Source organism: Leguminivora glycinivorella, chromosome 9 (assembly GCF_023078275.1).
Source record: "Leguminivora glycinivorella isolate SPB_JAAS2020 chromosome 9, LegGlyc_1.1, whole genome shotgun sequence".
In the NCBI taxonomy this organism is placed as follows: domain Eukaryota; kingdom Metazoa; phylum Arthropoda; class Insecta; order Lepidoptera; family Tortricidae; genus Leguminivora; species Leguminivora glycinivorella.
Genome location: NC_062979.1, coordinates 17,382,416 through 17,404,614, shown reverse-complemented (window position 1 = coordinate 17,404,614; position 22,199 = coordinate 17,382,416). Strand labels below are relative to the sequence as shown.

At 39.0% G+C, this 22,199-nt stretch overlaps 1 protein-coding gene across 2 annotated transcripts in view; it reads left to right on the top strand.

Annotated features, from left to right (window-relative positions):
• The first annotated feature begins 8,571 nt into the window (after positions 1-8,571).
• Positions 8,572-22,199, top strand: part of LOC125229429 (kelch-like protein 5) — a 36,802-nt gene continuing 23,174 nt past the window's right edge. For both annotated transcript variants that reach the window (XM_048134259.1, XM_048134257.1), the window contains exons 1-7: positions 8,572-8,889; positions 9,815-9,975; positions 18,042-18,244; positions 18,648-18,845; positions 21,236-21,360; positions 21,772-21,829; positions 21,958-22,110. In XM_048134259.1, the coding sequence (XP_047990216.1) occupies positions 8,669-8,889; positions 9,815-9,975; positions 18,042-18,244; positions 18,648-18,845; positions 21,236-21,360; positions 21,772-21,829; positions 21,958-22,110 (1,119 nt within the window). In that variant the 5' untranslated portion in view covers positions 8,572-8,668. The remainder of the gene's footprint in view (positions 8,890-9,814; positions 9,976-18,041; positions 18,245-18,647; positions 18,846-21,235; positions 21,361-21,771; positions 21,830-21,957; positions 22,111-22,199) is intronic.

Sequence of the window (22,199 nt, the reverse complement as noted above, 5' to 3'; positions counted from 1 at the left end):
TTTATTTCGAAACTTCCTACGTCTTCGCCTAAGGCAATTATTTCCAAATAATTATTGTTCAAAGGAAAACGTCCACATTACCCATGTTCAACCCTTTTGCATACACATTTAATTAGGTAAGCACAAGACAGGTTGTTGGTGCGTGAAGGCAAACGCCTTCCCGAACGAACCGGGACGCACTTTACAGCTGGAAAGGGGTCATATTAAATACGATTCAACGCCGTAAGATAATGAGCTTAATTAACGCATTTGATAATAATTATAGTCAATATAGTCAAAGTACACATTTATCCATTAACAATACCTACAGGATTCTGTTTAAGTATGGTTTATATCATTTATATGCATATATTTTATATAGAATTTCCTTTTATTTTGGTGTTTTATCGAATTTTTCTTACGTGGCGCAGTACGTAAGAATGCGGGGTGCCGGGTTACCGAACGCTCTTCTGCTAGAAAGCTGTTATTCTGCACGTGCCACTGCACTTGAGTAGTTTTTATGTATCATCTAAAGTAGCTTTATAACCTATATAGGTTAACAAACCGTGGATAATGCTTACTCGAATGCACCAACATCAGCGAGATACTTTTATTACCGACGTAAAACATACACCACGGTCGGTTAGGTACGGTACTTATTAAAATACATATGTATAACCTCTTTTTAGTGGTCTAGGGCTGTTGACGACAGTACGAGTAGACAACACAGGTACCAAACCAAAGCGAAAAACTGTTCTTTATTAAGGGGCTGACAACACTCAATTGCGTAAAATTAATGTTAATTGCGCAGTTTTTTAAGACAAACTAAGTATTAGTCTTAGTAAGGCAAGTAAATTATATGTTATTATTCATTATATTTCAACGAACATAGCCGTACTCGATACACGATTTAATGAAATCGGCTCGATAGAAAAAAAATGCAAAGATTGGTCTCGAGTTCGTCATTAAACGGTTCTGTGTCGTTCAATTATTCACTTAGTTGTCTTTAATTAATATTACAATAACAAAAATATACATATCTAAAACACTAACGAAACATTTTGCACAAATAATGCATCTTTAATATTTTTCCGCACTTTTCGTACCTAGCCGCCCTCTTTTAGTGACATCGCGCTCTCACTTACTCCCATACGATTAGACAGTGTACGCTAGCGTCAAGGCCATGGGGTGCTGTCAGCGTCTTAAATATAAAATATCGAGGAGTAAAATTTAAGCATTACTTACATGTTATGAGTAAATGTAGAAGATCCAATGAGGATTGGATGTGTCTATACACATACAGGACGGGTACGGGTAACACGACAGATTTAAGATAAACAGAGCTGCAGGCAGGCAAGTATGGTCGCGCGATAAATGATATCGCACTTAACGCACTATTTGTAAGTGCGATAGGGACGGCCAGATGTTTTATCATTTATCGCGCGACCATGCTTGTCTGCCTGAACATATTGCACCGACAACTATAAAAAAAAACCGGCCAAAAGCGTGTCGGGCCACGCTCAGTGTAGGGTTCCGTAGTTTTCCCTATTTTTCTCAAAAACTACTTAACCTATCAAGTTCAAAATAATTTTCCTAGAAAGTCTTTATAAAGTTCTACTTTTCTGGTTTTTTTCATATTTTTTAAACATATAGTTCAAAAGTTAGAGGGTGGACACACACTTTTTTAGGGTTCCGTAGTCAACTAGGAACCCTTATAGTTTCGCCATGTCTGTCTGTCCGTCCGTCCGTCCGTCCGTCCGTCCGTCCGCGGATAATCTCAGTAACTGTAAGCACTAGAAAGCTGAAATTTGGTACCAATATGTATATCAATCACGCCAACAAAGTGCAAAAATAAAAAATGGAAAAAAATGTTTTATTAGGGTACCCCCCTACATGTAAAGTGGGGGCGGATATTTTTTTTCATTCCAACCCCAACGTGTGATATATTGTTGGATAGGTATTTAAAAATGAAGAAGGGTTTACTAAGATCATTTTTTGATAATATCAATATTTTCGGAAATAATCGCTTCTAAAGGAAAAAAAAGTGCGTCCCCCCCCCTCTAACTTTTGAACCCTATGTTCAAAAAATATGAAAAAAATCACAATAGTAGATCTTTATGAAAACTTTCTAGGAAAATTGTTTTGAACTTGATAGGTTCAGTAGTTTTTGAGAAAAATACTGAAAACTACGGAACCCTACACTGAGCGTGGCCCGACACGCTCTTGGCCGGTTTTTTTCTTTTAGGAGCGATTATTTCCAAAAATATTAATATTATCAAATAACAATTTTAAAAAACCCTTATTCAGTTTTAAATACCTAATAAAGGGTTGGAATGAAAAAAAAAATCTGTCCCCACTAGATGTCTGTTAGATGTAGGGGGGGTACCCTAAAAAAACTTTTTTTTCACTTTTTATTTTACCACTTTATCGGCGTAATTGATATACATATTGGTACATAAATTTCAGCTTTCTAGTGCTAACGGTCATTGAGATTATCCGCGGACGGACGGACGGACGGACGGACGGACGGACGGACGGACGGACGGACGGACGGACGGACGGACGGACGGACGGACGGACGGACAGACGGACGGACGGACGGACGGACGGACAGACGGACAGACAGATAGACAGACAGACAGACAGACAGACAGACAGACAGACCGACAGACCGACATGGCGAAACTATAAGGGTTCCTAGTTGACTACGGAACCCTAAAAAAACGTTTTTGTTCACTTTATGTACATGACACCATACTTTGCAGTTAGTGTGTAATCGATTTTGATTTAAGTAGGTAAGGGACCCAAAATGGCTCCAAATTGTTCATATAAAACTACACACGGTCACTGCATTGCCTGATTCTCTCTTTTACGATACGTTGGCTTGATACACGTCTACTGACTAGATAACAAACCCTTTAAGTATATTTAGAAAGTTGAATTCGCAACTGCCCACGCATAGTGACATTTCACTAACAAACGATTAATTGGTTCCGTTAGTACGTTGATTTTTAGGGCTCCGTACCAAAAAGGTACAATAAAGGGGCAATGTACTTATACTTTTTACAATGGATGATATACGTCATCATAAGAAGCAATAATGCATTTTTAGGGTTTCGTACGAAAAAGGTACAACAGGAACCCTTATGGTGCGACTCTGTGCGTCTGTCTGTCCGTCTGTCACATTCCTAAATATTGGCTCGCACTTGGCCGGTATTTTTTTAAAGCAGCGTAATCTGCGTAATCTAACGCGCGCAGCATATTTAACTTAACCACGCCCTTAATTATTTTTTCTCAAACATGCAATGAAATATTGTCTTTACGTTCCTTAAAATGGGCTGGGAAGTATCGCTTTTTGGGCGCAACAACTCGAGAGGACTGTAAAGGGATTTCATATTATTTTTTAGGCCTAGTCCTGCAAAGTAACTTTTTTTTATAAAATATTGTCCTTTAGAGCATTTTTTTTTATTTCATTGTATGTTTGAGAAAAGCACTATACATGCCTCGGCGTGAAAACGGATTCCCGGTATATACCCACTTGGCAGGAAATCCTCATTTTCCCGGCCTCTGATGTAATGTACTATAATGAATAAATACATTTTTTAACCCCCGACGCAAAAACGAAGGGGTGTTATAAGTTTGACGTGTCTGTCTGTGTGTATGTCTGTCTGTCTGTCTGTTTGTCTGTCTGTTTGTGTGTGTGTCTGTCTGTGGTATCGTAGCGCTCGAACGGATGAACCGATTTTGATTTAGTTTTTTTTATCTGAAAGCTGAGTTAGTCGGGAGTGTTCTTATTTTATAAACTTCCTAACGAAAATAGTTATTTGTTATACAAAGGGGCAGTTGTATTTTAACGCCGAGTGTGGAATTGAAAAACGAGCAAGTGAAAGGACTCTATAGTTGAACCACGAGCGAAGCGAGTGGTTCGAGAATATAATCCTGAACTTGCGAGTTTTTTAACACACGAGAAGTAAAATACATTTGCACCCGAGTGTAACACAAAACTTTTCCCCTCACTATAGCGAGAAACTACAACGCAAAAAATGCGTTTATCACTGCTTCCAGTAGTTCCACAGCTGGTAAATCATCTTTTTTTACTAGATTCACCTACTTTTATCAATTTTAAAGCAGTTAATTTGACTTTATTCAAGGTCAAATTACTTTACCCACTAGTGGATAAAATGCGTTTTTATCCGCTGGTATTAAAGGACAAAACACGTGTTTCCGAGCTAGTTAGGGGAAAAAAATATTGTTAGTATTGTACAGCATAGACACTATTAGTAAAGGACAATGACAGCTCATAAGTCTCATCAGCTCAGCTTATTCGCGATGTGAATACCTAATGACAAGAAATGCACGCACCACGCAGTACATTGAACGTGCGAAATTCGTTTAACCCTTAAATGCATGGTGATGTATATATGCATCATATATTTGATGGCCTGTGGCTCAATATATAGCTATCCAAAATCACATTTAAAGCTTAATTATTATTCAGTATTCATTATTATTTAATAAATAATTAAATAAATTAAAAAATATTATGATTCACTATTTATTATTTAAGGATAAAGATGAAATGGCGGAAAAGTGTGAAAAAACAGCATGATGGCGATTTTTAGTATGTGATTTAGGCAGATTTTTTCGGAGTTAGTAAATAGTTTATGTTTAAACATTTTATCATGGGGGTTTCACAAATAGTGTACCTTTCTAATAGTAGTCTAACTTTACTAATAAAACTTACCAATAATTATATATTTATATAAATAGGTTTTGGCCTATTTAACTTCTAACATTGATTTAGTATTAAAATCGGTATTAAATATATTTTTTATTATTTTTCCCAGAGTCAGAAATCCATTGTCTATCACATATATTAATATCTCGTGAAAAGAAAAATTCATGCATTCACTATGATTTTTTGAGACGCAAAATTGCTAACATGGATTTCATTATTATCGGTTTGAATAAATGCCCGCATGTTGGTAACACACTGTATAAGTCGTAAAAAATAGAATCACTTACCAATAGGACGAGTTTTTCATGATATGACTGGTTGACTACGATGTCATGTTGAAGATCACCAATCCATGATGATGCCGCCGCACCGCGCCACGCCAGCGCGCCACACAGCCAACCTGGGGGTAAATTAAGTCAATGAACTATAATTGCTAGAAACAAATTGTGGGACGCGTCCACGGACGCGCGTCCACTGCCGCGATCTAGATAATGAAGCTAGGAACACACTACGCGGACGTCCGTCGTAAATCGACCGCGGACGGGAATCTGGACAATGGAAATACACATAACCGTGCAAACTATCGGTCGACGGACGCGGACGTGGCCTTGAGCGCACGGACGTCCGATCGAAATCTGGCTCTCTGGATGTTTTGTTCCGTGCACACTGATAGGTCGCGGTCGCGGTCGTTTTACGACGGACGTCCGCGTAGTATGTTCCTAGCTTAACCGTGCAAACTATCGGTCGACGGACGTGGACGTGGCCTTGAGCGCACGGACGTCCGATCGAAATCTGGCTCTCTGGATGTTTTGTTCCGTGCACACTGATCGGTCGCGGTCGCGGTCGATTTACGACGGACGTCCGCGTAGTATGTTCCTAGCTTGAATATACACTTAATTGTGCAAACTATCGGACCTAAGCCGTGGACGTGGCCTTGAGCGCACGGACGTCCGGAGTCCGCCCGGAATCAGTCGCGGTCGACAGCCGCGTCCGTGTGACGCGTCCCATAATTTGTTCCTAGCTTTATTACCTTAGTAAGGTTTAGTCAACATCTGTAAGTCTTCTCCGTGAAATGTGCGTACCTATTGTGATTAGATTCTCCTATTAGCCTCCAGTAGGACCCTATCGCCAGAAGGGCTGAAGCAGCGCGCGCCCGAACGGCAGAAGAACTGCATTCGGCATTCTTCATACATACCGACATTACAATTACATTGTGTTTGCTGCGACCTGCGACACTGGACGCTTGTAACCGATATACAAACCGTGGCCAAATTACTACGTTGGCTGTTGTATAATATTGTTATTTTTTTCGTTTAAGTCGTACTTACTTGGATATTTTAACTCATATTCAAATGAAAGAAAAAAATCAATTCATCTACTTAAGGTAGTCCAGTCTTCGCCCGGCTAAGTCCAGTGACAAAGAATACCTACCTTGAAGAACTGGGGGCCGATTTTTGAGTCTCACGGCGTTCGAATTCAGAAAATTGACACTGAAAATAGTAGGCAATTCACCGTTTCCAACCGGTATTTTAGTGACAGTGAGACTCAAAAATAGGCCCCCTGGATCGAAAATTTGAACAAGCCTATAAACAAATACATACAGACTGATACAGTAACTAAATTAAGTACCTACCTCCATAAATAGTGCGTTTGTTCAGTGTTTGAACGATTTGAAGCCGTATCCTTTTCAAAACCACTTTGTCTCGACAGAAAAATCCGCATATATTTTTCACCAACAAAAACAAAAGACGAAGGAAAAACTATTTTCTTCTCTTATCAGACACTGGGCTGATCAACCAACCAGTATGCACGGTGTGGCTGGTAATGGTGACGGGCTTTACACATGCCTACAGTGCCTATGCAGAGTATCACTCAACTCAACACTCAGGAGCAACGATGAGAGAAGATACCTTCGATTTACGACATTGATGTGGTAGGCCCCCGGTTAAAAGTGTTACATGTACAATATTAAGTATCTCAGTTTGGGCTTTGCCTGCTGTTTGTTGGTAACATTGTTTATTTTATTGCAGCTTTTTTAAGCCAGCGATTAAACATAACATAATCTAAGCTTATTAATTTACTTAATACATTACACTTTTGACAGCTTTCACAGTTCAATTCAAAATTTGATACGGTAACGATTTGAGGTAGGTACTTTGTTGTCTATGCTGTGGTAAAGGCCAGTCAAGACGTTATCAAAACGTGATCAAAACGATAGATTCAATCTGAAAAAAATTAAATGAATTTAATTTTAATTAAAATTAGTTTACATTTAGGTATAGGACATTCTCAGACAGATTGACTGAGCCCCACGGTAAGTTCAAGAAGGCTTGTGTTTTGGTTACTCAAAAAACGATTTACAGCAATTTGAACTCATATTAAAACGTAGTGATTCAATACTCTTTGATTAGAACCGTTACAACAATAGTTTATTTATTTATTTATTTTATTTATTAAGGTTTACCAACGATTGTTGACAACGTTACATTAACTCTGTACAAGCTAAAACTGTAAAGGCATGGTGTCACAACCACTTAAAGGTAAACACGGCGTGCGTAACAAAAAAGGAATAAACAACTATAAAACTAGCTTAAACTTAACTATACTTATGTGTTCCACAAGGGGGACAAAGCTGTTGTACAACCGTACGCGCCAATATTGATATATGAGCAAGCGAGTTATTTGTTATACAAGGGGGCAAAGTTGTATTTTAACGCCGAGTGTGGAATTGCGAGTGGTTCGAGAATAGAATCCTGAACGTGCGAGTTTTTTAACACACGAAAAGTAAAATACATTTGCACCCGAGTGTAAGACAAAACTTTTCCCCTCACTATAGCGAGGAAACTACAATGCAAAAAATGCGTTTATCACTGCTTCCAGTAGTTCCACATGTGGTAAGTCATCTTTTTTACTAGATTCACCAACTTTTATCAATTTTAAAGCAGTTATTTTGACTTTATTCAAGGTCAAATTACTTTACCCACTAGTGGATAGAATGCGTTTTTACCCGCTGGTATTAAAGGACAAAACTAGCTAGTGCTAAAAGGAGCTAGTGCGGGGAAAATACAATTATTGTTAGAAACAAATAATTCACCACATCAAAGGCTCTCTTGATTATTAGAAATCAAACAGCAAAATTGCGTTTACAGCTAGGTTTACACGGGCTTAATATTTGTCATTAGTACATATTAACGATTAGGGGCTTGACAGCAAAGTGACAAGTGGCAAGTAGCAATCTACACATGGGTATTAGAGAATAGTATTAGTTACAAGATACTGCCATGGTAACGAAGTAAACTAATCACTGGAGTAGTTGAACTTCACTTGCCAGTAATGTTTACACCCCTTGTAAAGTGACAAGTAAGTCAAAAGTGGTAAGTATTTTTTGCCGGGGAGTAAATAGAACCGACTTCTGTTCACTTGCATGAGTTGCACTCGCAGTTTCACTATGTAATACTATGCACGCACAATGTTTACACGCATGTAACAAGTGTTAGTGACGCGACCTAAGCATTAGCTACTAAGCCCCTGTAAACTCGGCATTATCCACAAAAGTGCAAAGTAATTTCATACTTACAGGTGCGATAGACGGGAAAAATATGCTCTATACATGCTCTATACTCTATAATATTAATAACAATTTTTGAAACACATTAAACCTCCTACTATTTTTTTATACAATAGACCGTAATTTTATTCTATTTTATATTTATTATATTTAATCTTAATCATCGGTACGGTCTTTAAAATATTCTACATGGTCTATGGATGGGTTAGTGAAGTGAAATATGTAGTAGTCTGTGGTGAAATGTCAGTTGTGTCATCAAACTGTTGACACCGTGTGTGACGTTTCTTTGTTTTCATATATTCGCTTTGTTTAGAAACGAACAACGTTTGTAAATTTAATGTAAACCTTTAACCTTTGTCAAAACTCTTGCAACTTGCCAAATCATGTCGGGCTGTGATTCCCAGAAAGCTGAAACTTCGAAGGATAACATATCCATCGATGAAGGCTTACCTCGAGAACTTAGCCAGTTAAGTTTGTCGAGTGCCTCAAGCCAAGACGAATTTTATTGTGATAAAGGACATTCCGAAACAGCTTTGAAAAATATATACGGATATTATCAGGCCCAGAAACTATGCGACGTAGTTTTAATAGCAGGTGGAACAAGGTTTGTGATAGTTATTTATTAGTTTTGATGTGTATGAACTAGTATTAAGTAAGCATATTTAATAAGCACAATTTCTAAAGCAGTCATAATAGACTGCCTTAGAATCAAAATAAAACAGGAAGGAAATTAAATTGTGCTTATTAAATATGTTTAATCAGTGACTACCAGTGGCAAATCAGTCATGGCTCCCCTAGAAGCGGGGGGGGGGGGTCACGTGGTAGAGGCCCAGGCCCCATAGGGGGGATCACGTGGTCTATTTGTATGGCCAAACTAGGCTCCAGGGGGGGGTCATGACCCCCATGACCCGCCCCCTGGATCCGCGCATGCTCCCCTAATCCCCAGACAATGTACATATGAAACTCCTATTTTTATCAAAACTAGCCTCCCTAGACGGGCTTACTGGGCCATAGAGAAAGTCCTAATTATAACTGCAGATTTTAAACTGTAAGGTGTACTCGGGTAATTCCGAACGTCGAAAACCATCAGCATAATCCGAAAAGGGACCCTTATTACTATGGAATCACGGGTGATTATCATTTGAATTTCGGAATTTTCCTACGGTTTTCGACGTTCGGAATTACCCGAGTACACCTTAACAAAATGTCTAATTGATGTCAAAGAGTGGCATATACATAATTAATTTAATGAAACAAATTGGGTAGTTGGAATTTGGATTTTATTTCTATTAATTCAATAATTTAATTGGTCCAAATAGAGCAAGGCATGTTGCGAGGCAATATTCTCGCGCTGCAAAAATTTTTTAGGGACATGCCATGTCTAAGGCAGGATGCACCTTTTTCTTGGTCATATAATCTGCCTCTGACGAGGCACATCTGCATTAAACATACTACATTGGACTATATTTGATATTGAAGTAAGTGACAAGTTTGTGTGAACATCATAGTTCTGTTATTGATTCTAACAGGATATCAGCACACAAAATAGTATTAACATCATGTAGCGAGTATTTTGCTGCTATGTTCACCGGGTCACTGCGAGAGGCACAGCTTGCAGAGATCACACTGGAGCGAGTGGACGCCCAGGCACTGCAGGCACTTGTTCATTATTGCTACACTGGCATTATAGGTAAATGTTAATATTTTTATTGAGGAATTTTCTTCATGCAGTATAATCTTATCATAGCTGGGCACCATTAACCAAATAGTTAACTTCGATAATCGTTAATCCATTACTAAAAAAGTAAACTTCGTTAATCGTTAAAGCAATACATTTTAACAAACTTAGCGGAAGTTAAAGTTAATCGATAATCCATTAACACTCGATGAAAATTGAATTTTACTTACATCAATAATCCATTTTATTGTATTATGTTACTGTATAGTGTATAGTATTGCAAAACCAGCGTTCGAAAATATCTGATATCCATACTAATATCCATCCATACTAATCCATCCATACTATCCATCCATCCATACTATCTTCTGTCTATCGTCTATCTATCGTCTGTCTGTCTGTCTGTCTGTCTGTCTGTCTGTCTGTCTGTCTGTCTGTCTGTCTGTTACGCTTTCCCGCTTAAACCACGCAACCGATTTTGATGAAATTTGGAACAGACAATCTTTAGACCCTGAGACAGAACATAGGCTACTTTTTATTTCGAAAAAAAGGGATGAAGGGGTTGAAAAAGAGGTTGAAACTTTGTATGGGATTTCTTAATTTTAAATGATAAAACCATGAAACTTTATATTTTAGCACTTGATAAGAAATCATTAAACATATATTTAAAGTCACATACAGGTCGAACGCGATTAATTAACATTATTTTTACCTTTAAAATAAACATGGTGGGAAATAAACATTAACTAAAAGCGGGTAGATTATATTTATTTGTCTACCCCGAACATTTATATAAATTAATATCGGGTAGTTTTGTGTTGTTTACATCTCCGGTGACATTTTGCTGGGACGTCAGTCTTCCGCGACCACGGCCAGTGCAACCTGGCCGAAACGTTGGGAAAAAAGGTAAAAATAATGTTAATTAATCGCGTTCGACCTGTATGTGACTTTAAATATGTGTACAAAGCGCGAGAACTTAAAGTGTTATATCATTAAACATCTTGATAAGGGATAGGTATAGGGATAGGGATAGGGATAGCGATAGGGATAGCGATAGGGATAGCGATAGGGAAAGCGATAGGGATAGCGATAGGGATAGCGATAGGGATAGCGATAGGGATAGCGATAGCGACAGCGATAGCGATAGCGATAGCGATACGGATACGGATACGGATAATATGGGTATCGTTAGCGGGATACGGATAATCGGTCGGCGGTCTCTTACAATCAATGTGCTCTAAGACGATCGTTGTTTGCTTGCTTGAAGATTACGTTTGCGATAAGTATAAGCAAAATGTAAAAAATTGTAAGGGATAATAGAAAAAAGTACTTTTTACCCACCGATCATAGTGTCGAAATACGGGCTATGTGGGATGTTTATAAAGGTTTCCCCAGCGTATATAGAATTACCTACGCTGTGGTCGATGTGTAATATTTCTACAATCATTGCAAGCAAAAGTATTATGTGCAATCGAAATAATCGCAGATAAATATACCTACAGAGAAACCTACGGTCCCTACGGATCCAAATGAAAATCTTAATGAATACTTTTATTACGCGGGCGAAGCCGCGGGTAAAAGCTAGTTTATAATAAATATCAAAATATCGGATATTTATGATATATTGGGTTGGCACAAAAGTAATGACACACTCTACAAAACTCTATACATTTCCTTTCTTAAGTTAATTGTTTTCGATAATATTCTAGTATGTTGTAGAACATTCTAGGTACTTCTAATGTGAGGGTATATAAAGCCGCCCTCGTGATTGGTTTAGTTAGATTGAAATAAAATGGACGAGCGACAAGTTCGAACACTTTACTTATACGAGTACTTGTTAGGCCACAGTGCGCGGGCTGCGGCTGACAATATCAACACTGCATTGGGCGCTGGAAGTACAAGCCATGCTACAGTGCAGGGATGTAACGGATGTGGTTTTAACGGAACCGGAAGCGGAAGCGGAAGTTTTGAATTTAGTTTAACGGAAGCAGAAGCGGAACCGGAACCAGAAGCGGAAGTTATAGATGTTAAAAACGAAATGAAAAAATACCACATAGGTATAACGTATAACATAAACCAAAACTAATTAAATTACCTAGAACTTTTAGGTGTTTACTGTTCAGCCTGTAATCAGCAGTTTGTAATCAGCCTTTAGGCCCACTTAGGTTTTAAAAACGAAAAGAAAAGTTACCTGATATTTTATCTTAAGTATATCATTCATTACAATCCAAAAATTTAAATCACCTTGAACTTTAAGATTGTTTGTTGTTTAGGTAATCACTAAAAATCACATAAGAATCCTTTTAAACCTTTATTATGCCGTAAAAGGTTTTAGAAACGAAAAGAAAACTTACTCGTAGGTAGTATAATACAATCCAAAACTAACCAGTAAAAATTATATGTATAATTGTTAGCACACAATTAAATTTTTAAATTAAATGGAGTGATTGTAAAAGAAGTAAACTGTATTTAATAAACAAATTAGCAGCTTTATCTCCCGGCAGTTTGCTTCTAAGGGGATCGTAGATAAGCCCTGCACCACTGAATAGTTGTTCACTTGCTAATAACTAGGTGGACAGGACAAATATTGGCGCGCAATGGAATGAAGCGATTGATGTTTAGTATCGCAGCACGTGGCAAGCGGAGAGATGAGCGAATGACAGGGTGCGTAGCCGAATGGCACAAACGCTCACGAAACGCTCACGAAACGAAACGCTAGTAGATATCTATCCCTATCGCTCTTGCGTATTGGCGCGACAGAGCCGGACTACGTTTCGTTTTCGTTTGGCGTCGGAGAAATGCCATTCGGCTACGTGGCCTGGTATAGACCTGTTGGTCTTTGATGTACGCCGCTCATGTCCCACCGTCGCGCTAGGTTCCGACATCCGTTATAACTTCCGTTTGAAAAATAACAGAACCGGAACAGAAGCGGATGTGTAAAACAAAACGGAAGTTCCGCAGAAACGGAAGCAGAAGCAGAGCTCCGTTACATCCCTGCTACAGTGTCCAGATGGTTTGACCGTTTCAAATCAGGAGACAGGAGCCTTGAAAGTCAGTCACGCTCAGGGCGACCACCTGCATTCAATGATGACGATTTACGCCGCGAACTACAGTCGAATCCTGATGCTACTACTCGTGAATTAGCGGAAGCACTTAACTGCAGTCACCACGCTGTGGAATACCATCTGCATGAGCTTGGGTATCGAAAAGTTTTGGCTCGATGGGTACTGCACATCCTTACCGACGCCAGTCGTGCAGTTCGTGTCGCCATCTGTCAATCACTTTTGCTGCGACCCCGACGTAAAGAGTTTTTGACTGATCTGGTTACGGGAGATGAATCATGGATTTATTATGAGAACGATACACGTCGTGCTTTCTGGCTGCTTCGAGAAGAAACACCACCAACTCAACCGAAGCTGAGTCAAAAGAACCACTTAAAAGTTTTACTTTGTTGTTTCTGGGACTCGCAAGGCATGCTGTTTCATGAACTATTACACAATGAAACTGTAAACGCTAACAAATATTCAACACAGCTCACCGAACTATCTTCTGATATCAAGAAAAAACGACGAAGACGAGCCACTGTAATTTTACTACATGATAACGCTCGACCTCATGTCGCATCTACCGTTCGCCAACAGCTGCAGAACTTGGGCTGGGAGACGATACCCCACCCACCTTATTCTCCAGACCTCGCACCATCAGACTTTCATTTGTTTAGAACCATGAAACGACATTTGCGGGGTAAACAATTCAATGATTTCCATGATGTATCTACAGGTGGAGTTGAACAACTTTTTCGAGGCACAGCCATCAGAGTTCTGGGCGAAAGGCATCCAAACTTTGCCGGATCGTTGGCAAGAAGTCATAGATGCTAATGGTGATTACATCATGGACTAAGCTTTTTGTATTGTAATAATAATAAAAAATACAGTCGTTGGGTATTGAGGATGTTGGCATTAGACGGTCGGTGAAGGAGCGCTTTTTCAGTCGGCTGACAAAAGTCCTTAACAGTCTTTTGTCAGGAGGCAACAAAGCGCGCGCCTTTAACGCCTGGGTAATGCCTCTACTCACATACTCCTTTGGCATACTAAGGTGGACACAGACCGAGCTGGACGCCCTGGATCAGAGGGTCCGGTCACTGCTTACCACACACCGTATGTTACACCCGCGCTCGTCTGTTATGAGATTGTACATCCCACGGAAGTGCGGAGGTCGAGGCTTCCTAAACGCCAAAAATCTCCACAACCGTGAGGTGTACAATCTCAGGAATTACTTCCTTAACAACGAGTGTGGGATGCATCGTGATGTGGTGGCAGTGGACGGAAACCGCACGCCGCTCTCCTTGGCGAAAGAGAACTGGCGCAAACCTGTGGTACTAAGTGCTGCGGACCGCAAGGCGGTATGGGAGAGCAAGCAGCTACACGGGCGGTTCTACAAGGCCCTCACGGGACCCGATGTAGACCTGCTCGCATCGGTGAACTGGTAACGATTCGGGGACCTCTTCGGAGAAACTGAGGGTTTTGCCTGTGCAATTGCGGACGAAGTTATGATGACGAACAACTACCGGAAATATATCCTGAAGGACGGCACGGTCGACATTTGTCGGGCATGCCGCCGTCCCGGAGAATCACTCAGGCATATCATTTCCGGTTGTTCTCATCTTGCTAACGGTGAGTACTTGCACAGGCATAATCTCGTAGCCCGGATCATTCACCAGCAGCTTGCTCTTCAATACGGCCTTGTGGACCGCGAAGTACCGTACTACAAGTATTTACCTGCGCCAGTTCTTGAAAATGGCCGTGCCACGCTCTACTGGGATCGATCTATTATCACTGACAGGACTATTGTAGCCAATAAGCCTGACATTGTGATAATAGATCGACCGCAACGCCGGGCCGTACTCGTTGACATCACCATCCCCCATGATGAGAATCTCGTGAAAGCCGAGAAGGACAAGTCCAGTAAGTACCTAGACTTGGCTCACGAGATAACCACCATGTGGGATGTTGATTCAACGATCATTGTCCCGATAGTCGTTTCAGCGAACGGTCTCATAGCGAAGAGTCTCGACCAACATCTTAAGAGACTCTCGCTCGGTGGTTGGATCAAGGGCCAGATGCAGAAGGCGGTGATTTTGGACACAGCGCGGATAGTCCGACGGTTCCTCTCTCTGCAGCCCTAACCACCGGCAGCTTGGGCCCTGCCCCGCTGCTGGCGGCACCCTAGGTTAGGTTTTTTATAATGTGTTTATATGTTTTATATTGTTTTGTAAGTGTTTTATTTTATTTTACTTTTATACTCATATTGTAAAAAACCTAATCTAAGAAAAGAAATAAATAAAGGAAATAAAAAATATAAAACGTAAACCAAGTGTCTCATTACTTTTGTGCCAACCCAATATATCGGATATATATCAACTTTGATATATATCCATTTTGTATGGAAGGCATATTATTATTTTGTTGCATTATTTATGAATCCAACTTTAGATAAGGAAAACTCTACTAAAAACATAACATTTAGTAGAAAAACAGTAACAAACACAAAAAAACTATATTTTTAACAATGTTACATTTTTTTAAACCCATTTTTAGGGTTCCGTAGTCAACTAGGAACCCTTATAGTTTCGCCATGTCTGTCTGTCCGTCCGTCCGTCCGTCCGTCCGTCCGTCCGCGGATAATCTCAGTAACCGTTAGCACTAGAAAGCTGAAATTTGGTACCAATATGTATATCAATCACGCCGACAAAGTGCAAAAATAAAAAATGGAAAAAAATGTTTTATTAGGGTACTCCCCCTACATGTAAAGTGGGGGATGAAATTTTTTTTTCATTACAACCGTAACGTGTGATATATTGTTGGATAGGTATTTAAAAATGAATAAGGGTTTGCTAACATTGTTTTTTGATAATATTTATATTTTCGGAAATAATCGCTCCTAAAGGAAAAAAAAGTGCGTCCCCCCCCCTCTAACTTTTGAACCATATGTTTAAAAAATATGAAAAAAATCACAAAAGTAGAACTTTATAAAGACTTTCTAGGAAAATTGTTTTGAACTTGATAGGTTCAGTAGTTTTTGAGAAAAATACGGAAAACTACGGAACCCTACACTGAGCGTGGCCCGACACGCTCTTGGCCGGTTTTTTGTATTGCAATATTTAAAAATAAATTGATATTTATCGGATATTTATATCCATTGATATATATCGTCGAACCCCACTGGATATATACCCGATATATATCGGATATATATCCCTTGATATATATCCTCGAACCCTGCACAAAACCTCTCAAAACATCCCTGATGTCAATCGGTTAAAGCCCGAAATGTTAACAAATATCGTTTTGAAGTGAATGTGGTCATAAATTGTGCTCCAATTAGTGTCCCTGACACAATCACCATGGTAAAACCTAGGATTCACTGAATCGACGTTGGTAAAAGCGAAGCAAAGAGAACAATACTAGTTTATAAATAATTTCGTATTTCTAACGATCGCCATCGGTGAAACCTAAGACCTAGGCTTTACCGGTAAATCGATCAATTCGCTGTACAGTCAGCCAAGAAAGTGGTTTATCACTTTTCGACTCTATTTCAAACACTTAAAGACGAAAAGTGGTAAACCACTTTTTTGGCTGACTGTACTTCGGGTTTTTTCAGTAGCGTTTAGAATGTGTTTTTCGCTGCGCAGCTGGCGCCTGCTGTGCTAGATTAACGATTAACGGACTCGGATAAATTTTATCGGAAGTTAACGAATTCGTTAACATTTTTAGGGTTCCGTAGTCAACTAGGAACCCTTATAGTTTCGCCATGTCTGTCTGTCCGTCCGTCCGTCCGTCCGTCCGCGGATAATCTCAGTAACCGTTAGCACTAGAAAGCTGAAATTTGGTACTAATATGTATATCAATCACGCCAACAAAGTGCAAAAATAAAAAATGGAAAAAAATGTTTTATTAGGGTACCCCCCCTACATGTAAAGTGGGGGCTGATATTTTTTTTCTTTCTAACCCCAACGTGTGATATGTTGTTGGATAGGTATTTAAAAATGAATAAGGGTTTACTAAGATAGTTTTTTGATAATATTAATATTTTCGGAAATAATCGCTCCTAAAGGTAAAAAAAAGTGCGTCCCCCCCCCTCTAACTTTTGAACCATATGTTTAAAAATTATGAAAAAGATCACAAAAGTAGAACTTTATAAAGACTTTCTAGGAAAATTGTTTTGAACTTGATAGGTTTAGTAGTTTTTGAGAAAAATACGGAAAACTACGGAACCCTACACTGAGCGTGGCCCGACACGCTCTTGGCCGGTTTTTAAAGTTAACTTAAAAATTAATCCGTTAATCGAAATGTTAACTTCGTTAATTAACGATTAACGGATTAACGAGTTAATGCCCAGCTATGAATGTTATGTAACTAAAACGTGAACTTATACAGTTTCCATCCCTAAAAGGGAACTTATTGAAAATTAATTGACAAAAGTGTTATTAAAATAGGAAGTTAACAATAAGGTGAGTTAGCAAGATATTTCTATTTCAGGTATAGTTTTTTTATTCACAACATAAATAGTTTACTTTTGCTTGGCATTATCTATTTATTTAATTACTCACATGACTTTAACATATTCATACATAATTATTATTATGTAATAATCACCTTATATCACCATCATTGAAATGTGCATATGTGTGGAAATCGCTTCTCATCTGTGCATTTTTTGTACATACTTGCCCTGCCTGAGTCTGTGTTTCCGCACGAGTACAATCCAGGGGGGTTACCATGACGTGCTAAAGCCGTTCAGTTTAGGTTGAGAGAGAGGGACGGAGCTATGTAACTGCTATAGCTGTGTCCCTTTTTCTCAACCTAAACTGAACGTCTTTAGTACGTCATGGTAATCCCCCTGGTCTCTTTAAAGCAAGAGTAAATAGGTATCTCATAGGTAAGCGTGCTCCACCGCAGACCGCATCATCACTTACCATCAGGTGTGATCGTGGTCAAACGTCTACCTATCCATACAAAAAAAAAACTTAATTGTTTGTTTATTATCCTTAAATAATAAATCAAATAATCTACTTTCAGAACTTAGAGAAGAGACAGTAGAAGTGTTGCTGTCAACAGCAAGCTTGTTACAGCTGAATACAGTCACAGCTGCGTGCTGTACCTTCCTGAAGAAACAGCTCGATCCATGCAACTGTCTGGGGATCGGACTGTTTGCAGAGCAGCAGTCGTGCCTGGCCCTGCATCGGAGCGCGTTGGAATATACTTATCAACATTTCATGCAAGTAAGGCTCACCCAAGATCACACTGTCTAACACAGTGGTGGGCAAAGTACGGCCGGCGGGCCACGTCCGGCCCACCACTGGTCCTTCAAAATAGTGTATAAAAATGCATTTTTGGTGTAAATCTGGCCCCCTTCTTAAAATTCCTTCAAATTGAGGCCCCCATTGAAAAAAGGTTGCCCACCACTGGTCTAGCATGAGCTGCGTTCTAACGAGCGAATCCATACTAGAAATCGTAATTTGTATGTATGAAGTCGCACAAATGATAATATAATAATCTTACAAGTGAGATCTCCTGAACCTCCCCACAACACTTGTTAATATTACTTGACGCTGCAACAATAATCTTCAATAGACGACGTGGCCAATGAGGATGACATAACGTACATTTTTTATTATTATTTAGGTAGTGAAACATCAAGAGTTTCTTTCACTACAAGCGGACCAGCTAGCCAGCCTGCTCAAATCCGACGATCTAAACATAGTGACTGAAGAGAATGTGTTCGAGAGCTTGATGACGTGGGTGCAACATGACAGCGCCAAGCGGGAGCAACACCTGCCGATGCTGCTCAAGTTGATCAAACTGCCGCTCCTGTCCTCTGAGGTAAGTTATCTTCCTGAGATTATCTGGCTCATATTTTAAGTCGCCTAAAGTATGACATATGATTATCACCCTTGTTCCTCGTAGATAACCAAGTTTGATAACTGGCTTTGTATGAGGAAAAAATATTCTTCTTTGATTACCCGGTTTGGAAACGAGATTTTTTTTTTCCTCGTAGAAAACCTTTATTTTTTGCAGTTTTCTACGAAGAATTTATTTTCTTGTTTGCTTACCCGGTTTGGAAACAAGAATTTATTTTTCCTCGTAGAAAACCATTATTATATGCGGTTTTCTACGAAGAATTTATTTTCTTCTTTGCTTACCCGGTTTGGAAACAAGAATTTATTTTTCCTCGTAGAAAACCATCATTACATGCGGTTTTCTATGAAGAATTTATTTTCTTGTTTGCTTACCCGGTTTGGAAACAAGAATTTATTTTTCCTCGTAGAAAACCATTATTTTATGCAGTTTTCTATGAAGAATTTTTTTTCTTCTTAGCTTACCCGGTTATGAAATGGGATTTTTTTCCTCATACAAAACCATTACTGTACGCAGTTTTCTACGAAGAATTTGTTTTCTTCTTAGCTTACTTGGTTATGAAACGGATGGGTTTATTATTCCTCATTGATAACTACTACCCACATATTTTCATGCAGTTTTCTAAAAAGAAAATTCTTGGATTGGATAACTATCAATGAGGAATAATAAACCCATCCATTTCATAACCAGGTAAGCTAAGAAGAAAACAAATTCTTCGTAGAAAACTGCGTACAGTAATGGTTTTGTATGAGGAAAAAAAATCCCATTTCATAACCGGGTAAGCTAAGAAGAAAAAAAATTCTTCATAGAAAACTGCATAAAATAATGGTTTTCTACGAGGAAAAATAAATTCTTGTTTCAAAACCGGGTAAGCAAACAAGAAAATAAATTCTTCGTAGAAAACCGCATGTAATGATGGTTTTCTACGAGGAAAAATAAATTCTTGTTTCCAAACCGGGTAAGCAAAGAAGAAAATAAATTCTTCGTAGAAAACCGCATATAATAATGGTTTTCTACGAGGAAAAATAAATTCTTGTTTCCAAACCGGGTAAGCAAACAAGAAAATAAATTCTTCGTAGAAAACTGCAAAAAATAAAGGTTTTCTACGAGGAAAAAAAAATTCTCGTTTCCAAACCGGGTAATCAAAGAAGAATATTTTTTCCTCATACAAAGCCAGTTATCAAACTTGGTTATCTACGAGGAACAAGGGGATTATCACTATCACTACATAGTATAAAACAAAGTCGCTTTTTCTGTCCCTATGTATGCTTAAATCTTTAAAACTACGCAACGGATTTTGATGCAGTTTTTTTAATAGATGGAGTGATTGTAGAGGAAGGTTTATATGTAGGTATAGTACCCGTGCGAAGCCGGGGCGGGTCGCTAGTGATATAATAATATGAGTGACTTAAATCATGTGTACTAAACGCGAGAACTTACAGTGTTATATCATCTGACTCATCTGAGGTATCAGGCAATTCAGGCATAATGCCGAGGGTGAGTCTCCTCACACACCTCAGAATGCCTAAGGAGGCTTCCCTTGCCATGCCATTCCAATATCGGGTGCCGATAATAGGGATTTCAAATTAGTAAGAGTGTCAAAAATGTTGGTGCCAATATCTTCTTTCTTTACCTGGATTTTCAATTTAATTTAAGAGCAGGGCTCTTGTCGGTGCAGCTTGATGAAGTTGTCTCCACTTTCGATCCTAAGCCAGCCTTTTAGTCCTGATACTCCTGATAGAAGATATTGGCATCAACATTTTTGACACTCTTACTAATTTGAAATCCCTATTATCGGCACCCGATATTGAAATGGCATGGCAAGGGAAGCCTCCTTAGGCATTCTGAGGTGTGTGAGGAGACTCACCCTCGGCATTCCGAAGCAACTACATATGCCTGAATTGCCTGATACCTCAGATGAGTCAGGACACTAAACACGACCCTTACATGTTCCATTACTTGGCTCATATAACAGCAATTCCCGTCAACTTTGTACAATGCCACGTCAGCAAATTTTAATTGATCCTATTTTGTTACCAACATTTAGTAATATAATTCGACTTTCGTAAGATATATACAGGATAATTGTTATAATTAAGAAAATATAGATACTAGAGAACCTTAATGACGAAATAAAACTTAATAAAATCTCAATTCATCAACAAAATCTTGGTAACAAAACAGGAATTAATAAAAACAAATTCAACTTTTCCCTTAATTTTTGTACAAAGTTGACGGGAATTGCTGATATCTGCTTCTTGGTGTTCTCCTACCTCTCCTTCTATTTAATTTCCCTTCTACTATGTTTGAAATGGTCGTTATTAGTTTGGCGTCTCACAATTGTCCTTTTTCAGTATTTGATCGACAAAGTGGAGCAGGCGTGCGGCAACGTGGCGGAGTGCCAGCCGCTCATCATGGAGGCAGTCAAGTGGCACCTGCTGCCCGAGCGGCGGTCTCTGCTGTGCTCGCATAGAACCAGGTCATTCAATTTAAACGAATGTGATCACATTTAAAAAAATGTGCTCTCGCTCATTCCTTGCACCCGCGTTAGAGGGTTTTCACATTATCCGATCCGACATCGGACGTTTTGAAATATTGAAGGCGCCATTTTTGACATCTGTCTTTTACATCCTTCCTGTTTTCGTATCAGATCCGATAAAACGCTCTTAGCTTTTATGTTTTCGAGAGCGTGTGTCAATCATTTGATAGAATTTAAATATGCAAACAATTAAGTCAAGGCTAAGTTTAAAAAACAAATTGTTGGTCATTCTAAGTCCAGTTTCATATTTTTAACATTGTTATGAATTTTATACACTTTTTTTACTAATATTCCGGTAATTTAACTTTACCAATCAGTACAAGAAAAAACTGATTTTTGTTATCTTGATAGACCAAGGACTTCCACCATCGGGCGACTGCTAACTATAGGCGGCATGGATGGCTGTAAGGTAAGAGTAACAACTCTTTTATTTACCTGTTCCATACATACTTTTAGGTACTTAGAATTTTAATTTTATGCCTCTTTCATAAATACCATCCATGAGAGATTAATATGAATAATAATTATTCTACACAGGGAGCCAGCAACATGGAGATGTATGATCCCCGAACGAATTCGTGGTCGCCGTTCATGAGGATGGGAGCTCGCAGGTTGCAGTTTGGCGTCGCTGTCATGCAGAACAAACTCATCGTCGTTGGCGGGAGGGATGGGTTAAAGACATTGAACACGGTATGTAGTACCCTTACTAATATTTTTTTTGTTACAAATTTGTACATGAGATGGTAGTTAGGTTACAGATCGGGGTAGCTGTGATCGAG